A 10,040-nucleotide genomic window follows, 5' to 3' on the forward strand; every position below is an offset into this window, starting at 1 on the left:
GAGATGGTGCTGAAGTCAGCAAGAAAACCAGAAAGAACCAACAAGAAACCACAGGTGACCAAAAGAAGCAGAGGTCAAAGTCTTATGCACACACTCTTTGCAGAGAGGTATGTAAATGAACGAAATGCATAGGCTAAGGAAGCAAACAGTGAACAGAGGTGGAGCTTGAGATGGGAGGAGAAATGGGTGGAACCAAAGGAGGAACATAGGCGGAGTGAATGTTAATCTCTATGAACCAAGGCGTATAAAATGTGAAAAGAACTAATGTTCAGGGCAGGTCCCCAGTTTGTTGGTTTTTTGGGACCTGGCCCGAAGCTGTCTCCATTCTAAATAAAGCTGTTGCAAGCAATGTATGCTGGTGTTTGCTCCTTGCTTGCTCTGGCTAATGAGTAACAGGATCCATGGATCATCGTCTCTCCAGTCATTGGGCACCGCATGGAACTGGGGTCTAACACAGTCCTTGAGGAAGTCTTCTTCCAGGTGGCTCATAAAAATGTTGGCATACTGTGGGGCCATTTTGGTGCCCATAGCTGTTCCCATCATCTGAAGGAAGTGTTGGTTATTAAAAGTGAAGTTGTTGTGTGTGAGGATGAAGTGTATAAGGTCAGTAATATCTTTGGTTCTGTACTCTGAGTTGTAATCTTGCTCCTGTAGATATGTAAGGCAGGCTTGGATGCCATCCTGGTGTGGGATGTTGGTATATAGGCTGCTAACGTCCATGGTGATTCTTTTAGAAAATGCACTTAAAAATTGTCAAATTTGAAAATCTCTCCAATAAGAAGAGGCACACAGTCATTTCAGTATGCAAAGTGGCACATGGAATTTTGTCATATAGCTGCCATGATTTTAATGAGAGTAACATGGTTAAAACCCTGCACAGTGTTTTGAAAAGTTAAGGGGATCATATTGTTCCCAAAGACACCAAAAGCTTAAGAACACCTCTACTGCTTAAAATGAATACCAGCCATCCACAGGAAAATTGCAACACAGTCCTTTGAATTTAAACAAGAAAACAGAGTTATTTCTTTATGAGGAGTGATATAATTGACAGGAAAATCCATGTGGACAGTAACAATCAAAGAGCTGACCTGAGACCAGTGTGATGCTAACATTGCCTAGACACAATTGTGTTCCAATAGCTCTATACCATGATTTCAACAGGAATTGGATGCAACTGCCAACATTTTCACCATAGGGAGAGGAGTTTTGTTAGTGTGAGATGAAAGGGGTGAAATGAAGCAGCCTACCTTTGATCTTCTGCAAAGGTTTAAAGGACCATGAAATTCCTTGACATTTGTGTACAATTATGTGGCCATTACCTGAAAGCACAAGCAATAGTAAAGTACTGTGAGTTTCTCACTAGTTTTTGCCAGGTGTAATAGGAATGGGACCCCAGGGGTAGCTCTGATGCCTTCTGGTGGCCTTGCCACTGTTGCCTTGCTCTGGTGCTTTAGGTACCCTCCCATTTACTCTCTCACCTGCCACACTTTTCTGGTAATATTTGACTGGGAGCAAGGGAGGCTGCCTTGGAGTCCCAAAGTGAGTCTTTGTTTTCTCCTAGTCTATGGGTTTATTTCAAACTGTACCAATCCCCTGTCCTGGCTTCAGACACTAAGTATGGCCCTTCTAGCCTGGGGCACTGATCACCTTAAGGCAGGGGCGGGCAATTATTTGGGCCCACAGGCCACATAGGCAGTTCTGAGGAGTTACCATGGGCTGGTCAGTACCCACTCCCCTGCAACATCCCAGAACCTGCATGGCCCTGCAGCTCCTCCCCACCACTGCCAACAGTGCACAGCCCAAGCCCCACCCCTGGACTCATCCCAGCTGGAGTGGACCAGGCAGAACCTGCATCCACAGTTCCCACCCCACCCCACATCTGCTCCAGACCACCCACCCATGCTGAGCAGCAGGAGCAGCTGGGCAGAAGCTGTTGCTTGGTGTGGGGGAAATGGGCCCTCACCACTTCTGGGCCCTTCTTGTTACAGCTGCCTGGAGCCCATGCCTGGGCTGCCCTGCAGCTCCTCTCCACTGTCATGACTGCTGCAGGGCAGCAGTGGCAGTGCAGAGGAGCAAGAAGGGCCATGCAGTGGTGAGGAGGAGAGGCTGTTTTTCCCCATTTAATTGTGGTCCTCCTTTTTTGTGTCATACATGGACTTTGGTAGGAGGAGATGCATGGCTTTCATAGTGTCCTGAATTACTGTGTGTAAAAATGCATTTATTCTTGAAAAATCTTTATATTTCATCATCATAAACTGTTTTAACACACATGATCTCCCACCTCAGCAATACTAAGCTAGTCTCTGTGGTTCTTATTACAAAGATTCTTTGTGAATTTGCACCTGGAGCAGTGAACCAAACCAAGGAGACCATTATCCTTTGTAATGCTAATGTATTTTCATTCTGTTTTACATCTTCAGAAATTCTGCCCAGTCACAGGCAGAGGCATACAGATATAACCAATACATGCCTTATACATTGCATAGCAAATTTCACCAAGACAAGAACCAAGACTAGACTTTAAGAAGGCCTTTGATACTGTCTCTCACCCCATCCTCATCAATAAATCAAGCAACTGTGGCATTGATGCCTACACAGTTGGATGGGTAAAAAATTGACTCACGGGGCGCACCCAGAGAGTAGTGGTGGACAGGTTGTACTCAACCTGGTGAGATGTGAGCAGTGGGATACCCCAGGGCTCGGTCCTCAGGCCCGCACTGTTTAACATCTTCATCAGCAACTTGGACAAGGGGGTGGAAAGCACGCTGTCCAAGTTTGCTAATGACACTAAAAGGTGGGGCGAGGTGGACACACTTGAAGGGAGAGAGAGGCTGCAAATTGATTTAGCCAGGCTACAAAAGTGGGCAGAAGAGAATAGGATGGGGTTCAACATAGACAAATGCAGGGTGCTGCACCTTGGGAAATGGAATCCACAGCATACATACAAGCTGGGGAGTTCCCTCCTTGAAAGCACAGAGGCGGCATGGGATCTTGGAGGCATTATTGACTCCAAGATGAACATGAGCCGCCAATGCCAGACTGCAGCCAGCAGTGCCAGCCATATCTTGTCATGCATCCAAAGATGCATCTCAAGCCAGTCCAGAGAGGTGATACTCCCCCTCTATGAGACTTTGATCAGGCCGCAATTGTAGTACCGCGTCCAGTACTGCGTACCATACTTCAAAAGGGATGTGGCCAGCCTGGAGAGGGTTCAGAGGAGGGCCACCCACTTGGTGAGAGGGCAGCAGGACAGCCCCTAAGAGGAGAGACTGAGGGACCTGAACCTGTTCAGCCTCAGCAAGAGGAGGCTGAGGGGGGACCTGGTGGCTGCCTACAACTCATCAGGGGAGACCAACAGCAAATAGATAGAGCCCTTTTCTCCCCAGCACCACCTGAGGTGATGAGGAACAACTGGTAATAAGTTGATGGAGAATACGTTTAGGTTAGAGATCAGAAGGCAATTTTTTACAGTTAGGTAGCCAAAATCTGGAACCAACTTCTCAGGGAAGTGGTCCTTGCCCCTACCTTGGGCAAATTCAAGAGGAGGTTGGATGTTCACCTGTCTGAGGTTTTGTGAACCCAGCATTCATTCATGCCTGTGGCAGGGAGTCAGGCTAGATGATCTGTTCAGGTCCCTCCTGACCCTAGCTACTATGAAACTATGAAACTATGGAAAGACCATCTTTGGGCATCATTTGGCCAACCTAATAAGGACAGTTTTAAACTAGGTTCCACAGGGGATGGTGATCAAAATCCTCCAGCAACAGAGCAAACAATCCAGATGGGAAAGGACCAAAAGAAGCAGATCAACTTTGAGAAAGGCCTAAGGAGCCACAGGACAGCAACAAGTGATACATAAGGGAAGCAAGAAGATCAAAATGCAGATTGACTTTTATTAGTAAATGTTTAGGAATGGGAATCCAGAAAAAAGTTGACAAAGCTGATAGGGAAATACAGATCGCCTGAGCGAGGGACTAACAAGAGAGGGATGGAGGTGAGGAGGGGAACACAACTAGGCTACAGGAGATACAATGTTAGCCAACTAAGCCCGGGGGTGGGGGATGGGGGGAAAGGGGGAAAGGGAGGGAGAGGCTTCACAAAGCTGAGAGAGAAAGGAGATAGATACATACAAACCTGTTACAAAGGTCCGCAATGGTGGAGGAAGTGGTTCGAAGGAAGTGCCTCAGTCCACATACAGTCTCATCGCGGGGGTCTTCTTCGGGTGAAGGGGTCTGTGGTCAAAGAATCCTCTCGGAGTGAAGGGAAGGTCCGTCTGGCGTAGAGAGAGGGCGGTTCAGACTGTCCCCTCCGGGTCCGGTCTGGCAGCGGCTCATCTGGTGGGGTTGGAGTACTGGCGGTGGCTCGTGACGTGTTCCATGTAGATGTTGCAGGTCCAACGGATGGTGTTGGACACCATGAGGCAGCACATCAGCTTGGCGTAGCGACGGGAGATGCAGCAGGCACGCAAGATGCTTTTGTTGCTGGGGTGCCAGGCTCTGAGTGTTCCCACGATGAGCTCGTCGACCGTCACGTCATAGCCGGGGCCCCTCAGGGTGTTGGCCAGTGGGGTGTACTTCTCCCGCTTGCGAGCCCAGGTGTCGATGAAGGCTTGGCGCTGGTTCTCGAAGGGGATGGTGAAGTCCATGATCACGACCTTCTTGCCCTCTTCATTGGTGATGACTATGTCGGGTCACATCTGGCTCTCACAGCCCAGGACAGTGTGGTTCATGGAGATCTCCCCTGCTGCGGCTGGGATGGCGCTCACCAGGCAATCCTGGACAGCATTGTGGTGAAGCTGCCAGGCTCTGGTGTGCAGCTTGCAGATGCACAGCACGTGGGGGAGGGTCTCTGCCGCGTAGCCGGACCATCAGCACCTCTTGTTCTGGTGCGGACAGAGGCAAGCAGTTGAGGCGGGCTCAGTGGAGGAAGCGCCAGTCCACGAAATGCGTGAAACTCCCACTGGGCATGAAGTAGTTGCTAGCATCCCACTTCAAGGTGACATCGAAGACCTTGCCCTGGTCGGGTTTGGCCCTCAGGTCACTGGTGTACTTGTTTCGGACGGCATCCTTCAGGAGCCTCTCCAGGAAAGTCCTTGTGCGGGGCATCACGGGGTTGCGGTCAGCGTGTGGGGCTGGTTGCAGGGACACTCCCAGCTCCTGGTGCTCCTCGGTCCAGGTGCAGGTGCAGCCGATGCATTTCCCGAGGCGGCATGTGGCATTGAGGGCTTGGCTCCACAGCGAGGCAAAGTCCCCGCCGTCTCGGCTGAACTCAACCTCCAGCGAGCTGCTGAGGAAGGTGGCCAAGTCTTGTCCGGTCGGCTGCCTCGTGATCCTCTTGCCGGCAATCTCCTCAAGGGCACTGGTGGTGATGATACTTACTGTTGTGTCCAGGCAGGTCAGGAGGCAGAAGGCGTGGGTGACCACCGCGGTCGCAGAGGTCTCCCATGGTGCCTCCTTGCTGGTAGGGGATGTGCAGGACCTCGTTGCTGGCCCATAGTGGCAGGTGCAGCCACTTCTTGAGCAGCCGCCGGCCTTCTTGAGGGGGGTCTTGGGGACTGCCGAGCCTCTCAGGACGAACGCGACGCGAGGGATGAGGAAGGTGCTCACCGCATCAATCTTCTGCCAGGGGACCAGCAGGGATGAGTCCAGCTTGTGGGCGTCCTGCATGATCCCATTGATGGTCTCCTCCAGCGTCTGCTTGGCCCGGTGGCCGGTGGGCGTCCCCAGGTGGCAGTAGGCCTCGCCATCGCGCAGGTGCCTCATCACCTGGCCCTGGATCGTGAGGGTGGAGTCCAGGACGCGGCTCTTCTGCCTGCCATCGATGTGCACCTGATATCTATACATATGACAGGAGTATAGGAAATAAAAAATAGAAGCTGGAAATTTCAGCTTGTGAAAAGGATTATGATCTGATTGATTTTGCAGAGCCCACTTTTATGACTGGAGATTTTATGATTGGAATGTCAACACAAAGGGCTATACTTTGTTTTGGAAGGATAAGTTTGGGAGAAAAGGTGGTAGTGTCACTTTGTATCTCAAAAACACACACACTTGTTCCCTGGTTCAGGAAGAAGAAGAGAGCAGAGCACAAAGCTTTAGGGTGAAGATGAACCCAATAAAATGATAGGGATTTATTATAGGCCACCAAATCAGGAAGAAGAGATGTATGAGGCTTTCTTCAAGAAATTGACAAAAATATCCAAAAACTTTGGAATGGAACTAATGGGAGACTTTAGTTTTCTGGATATCTGGTGGAAGAACAAAACAACCAAACATAAAATGTTGAGCAACTTCCCAACTTTTATGGAGGACAACTTTGCATTCTAGAAGTTTGAGGATACAACTAGGGAATAATCTATTTTAGTTTTTGTCCTGATTAATACGGAAGAACATGTGGAAGATGTGAAGATGATGGGCAACTTGGGAGGAAGAGATCATTGTATGATTTCCCTATCCTGAGATGGTGAAACCATGGGGGCAGCAAAACATTAAGTTAGATTTCAAAAAGGTAGATTTCACCCAGCGCAAGAAGTTGATAGGCATGATTTCATGGGAAGATAGAGAGAAGGATAAAAACATTCTGGAGGGCTAGGAGCTTCTAAAGGGAGTAGGAGAACCACAGCAGCTGATATCCTACCTGTGTAAAAGGCTGTTAAACACTCAAGACATCCCAGGTAGAGAGCCAGACACTATTAGAACAATGAGGCAGTGGAAGATGGCTGAGGGAAGCTGTGAACTCTCCATTACTGGAGGCAGGGCTGGATTAACCCTTTAGTGGGCCTTAGGCAAACAAACATTTGGGCCCCAGGCAAGTTGAGACCCCCCCTCCCCAGCGCTGCCACCTGCAGGGAGCAGGGATTGGAGCCACTGCTAGGAAGCAGCTGCCATAGCAGTGAGACAAGCAGAGGGGAGGGAAGGGGAAGGGAAGGGAGGCAGACGGAACCATTTGCACTGCCACTGCTGAGGGAAGGACTGGAGCCCCCACAGCTCAGGGCCCTAGGCATGTGCCTAGTTTCCCTATGCATTACTCCGGCCCTGACTGGAGGTGTTTAAGAACAGATTGGACAGCCACTGGTCAAGGATGATAGAAGCATGGCTACCCCTATATTGTATTATGGGTATTTCCCATGCTTCTGGGCTTTGCTGGTTGCCCCATTGGGCTGGGGGGGGACATGGAATTCTGTTCAAACCCCCCCTCCCCCCGACCCTTTCTGCCATGTGTCAGGGGAGGGTTTTTTTAGCTATCTTCAGAGGCACTGGGTATTGGCTGCAGCCAAAGCTGGGGATGTTGACTAGGGTATTTCAGTACTCCTGCTGGGACTTAAACTCAGAAGTTCCTAGCTAGAGGGTCTTGCCCTTCCACTCAAAGTCAAACCAATTGCCATATTTGGGGTCAGAAAGGAATTTTACCCCATAGTCAGACTGGTACAGACTGTGGGGGGCTTTGTCTTCCTCTCAAGCAGCAGGCATAGCCCTCTACCTGTGATCTCTTGAGCATATATTAACAACCTTTCACTGAAACAGGACATTGGCTGCTGTGGACCTTGGTCACCCTGCTTTTCCTGCAGCAGGTTAGATTGCTATGTCTTGTGTTGTGTCAGGATTAGCAGTCAATTTACTAAGAGGTTCGATGATTGATTGTACAGGGTGGTTTGGATAGGGATGATGCTGCCTCAGGCAGGGGGTTCCACTATGTGATCTATGGGGTCTTACTTCTGTATGATTCTATGTATAGAATCTAATTATCAGAGGGTCGTCTTAAATCAGTGGCTCCCAACCTTTTTTTGCTTCAACCCTAAGTCCAGATTGCAACCCCTGCCACGGACTCACTTATGCCCGGCGGTGCCAGTGGAGCCCAGGCTGGGCCGGGATCATGGGGGGCAGTGGTGGCGAGAGACATGCAGACCATGCAGCAGGAGAACTCCACAGGCAGGAGAAGCAGAGCAAGGAGCAGACCCCCTACAACCCTGAGTTGGGTCACGCACCGAGGTTGGGAGCCACTGTTTTAAATTCATGTCCTTACAGCTGCAGCATGAAAAGCAGTGAAAGAAAAACAGGAAGCTGGGGCAGGGCAGATGGCTCCCTTGCCCTCTGCCCCACTGGTCACTTCTTCCCCCTGTTGCCTACCCCACTTGTGCCTGCACCCTCCAGCATCTGCCCCATCACCTCTGCCCCCATGCCTGCTGTCTGCAGCCTCTGCCTTCTGCACCCTATGCCCCTCACTGGTTTCTACCGCCTCTTCCCCCCACCATTATTGTCAGATGCAGCTCCAGCACCATTCCCTCCCAGGCATGGAGCACGTGGAAATGTGGCCTATACCCAGATATGCAGCAGCATCCTGGGGGTTGGAGCTGCCACTGTTGCTGACTGGCCAGGCAAAGGAGAGAGTTTCTCTGTGCTCTGGGCCCCAGGAAGAAATGGAGCCAGAGCCAAACCCACATATTGCAGTAAGAAGTAAGGGAGGGAGCAGAGGCTGAGGGTTGGGGGGGCAGGCTCAGGGCTGAAGTCAGAGCCACAGCAGCCACCTGCCACCACCACCCTCCCTCCACTTTGTACTCAAATCCAGGACAAGGGGTTTTTTCCCTCTTGCTTGATGAGGAGGAAAAAAACTAATCTTGGATTTGTGTAAACATGGTACGTTTTTGGCATGTGTATATTTCTATTGGAACCTATGGGCAGAGGTGGACCCATAGTGGGTGCAGTGGGTGGCTGCATGCCCCTTTTGGATTGGACTGTACCACAGGAACTTCTGGGGGCTTTAGTCCCTTCTCCTTCCCCTCTCCTCCCCCTCCCCCTCCAGCCAGGCTGTATGGGGGCTGGGTTCAGCTGGGAACAGTAACAGTGGCAGTGGCGGGCAATGGGTGGGAAGGATTGTCCCTCTTGCACCTGCTCTTGGGGCCAGGCAGAGAGGGGGAACCCAACCCCCTGCCCATCTCTGTTGCTATCACTGTTGCTGAGCCCAGGCCACTGGCTGGAGTGGTGAGGAGTGGCTTTGAAGCTTCTCCTGCTCCCAGGACAGTGAGGAAAGCAGCAATGGCAGGCAGAGAAGCAGGGGAAGGAGAGAAGAAGGGGTGGGGAATTCTTACCTGCTTTGGGAACTTAAAAATTTTGAAGAGGCTCTCACATTTCATTCTGTATGCACCAATATGTGGAGGAGACTGGGAGCAGGGGTACAGCCACCCCTGCAGCATGGGGGGTTGGTCCTGCACCCTCATTTGCCAAATCCTGGGTCTGTCCCTGCCTATAGGTAAGTCTAAGTAACACAAAGGAGTATAACTTTTGCTTGAAATAAGAAGGCCTATAAAGAATAGGCCCTCCTTGAGGTGGGGCAAGGGAGGACTCTGCCTGCTCCATAACTCAATAAATAGGGGAGGCACCATTTTGAAAGAAGGGACTCAGCCAAGCTTGGTTGGAATTCCTTGAGTGTTTCCTATTGCCTGCAAACCTTCCACAGTGCTAGCAATCCCACCACCTGAGAAAAAGCCATGAAGGCTAGCAACTCTGTTAAACCTCAAAGCTACCTTTGGGTGTCAGAGCAGCTCCGTAAGAGGAGATTTAAAGACTAAACTACCCTGGGATGCCCTGGAATTCTTGCTAAGCAGCTTTTTCCATCAGGTGTAAAGAGAAAGAAAGTAGAGGGGGAAAAGGAGAGTGGTGGATGAAGAGATAATTATAGACTGACCAAGGCCTAATGTAAGAAGTGCTGATTCATGATAAAAAGGGAGGAAGGAGGACCCAGGAAGCTATAGGCCAGTTAGTCTTACCTCGATCCTAGGCAAGCTTTTCGAGAAAATTATGCTGGCACACATCCAGGAGGGGCCAGCAGGGGACTGCATGCTTAGGGGCAACCAACACGGGTTCATCAGTGGCAGGTCCTGTCAGATCAACCTGGTGGCCTTTTACGATCAGATCACCAGATCATTAGATGCAGGGGTAGCACTGGACATAGTCTTCCTGGACTTCTGGAAGGCTTTTGACACTGTCTCTCACCCCATTCTCATTAAGAAACTGGGGGGCTGTGGTGTAGACACCCACACAGTC

The 10,040-nt window shown here is 50.5% G+C and overlaps 1 protein-coding gene across 3 annotated transcripts in view; it reads left to right on the forward strand.

Annotated features, from left to right (window-relative positions):
- The window catches only part of HAO2 (hydroxyacid oxidase 2), a 109,262-nt gene that overhangs the window by 96,477 nt on the left and 2,745 nt on the right, over nucleotides 1-10,040 (forward strand). For 2 of the 3 annotated variants that reach the window (XM_019527319.1, XM_019527318.1), the window contains exons 8-9: nucleotides 2,421-2,508; nucleotides 3,671-3,881. The exons of the other annotated variant lie outside the window; for it this stretch is intronic. In XM_019527319.1, coding sequence (XP_019382864.1) covers nucleotides 2,421-2,508; nucleotides 3,671-3,728 — 146 coding nt within the window. In that variant the 3' untranslated portion in view covers nucleotides 3,729-3,881. Of the gene's footprint in view, nucleotides 1-2,420; nucleotides 2,509-3,670; nucleotides 3,882-10,040 lie in introns of those variants that run through there. 3 annotated transcript variants of the gene reach the window in all.

The sequence above is a fragment of the Gavialis gangeticus genome, unplaced genomic scaffold, assembly GCF_001723915.1.
Source record: "Gavialis gangeticus isolate Ggan-Ray unplaced genomic scaffold, GavGan_comp1, whole genome shotgun sequence".
NCBI classification, from domain to species: Eukaryota; Metazoa; Chordata; order Crocodylia; family Gavialidae; genus Gavialis; species Gavialis gangeticus.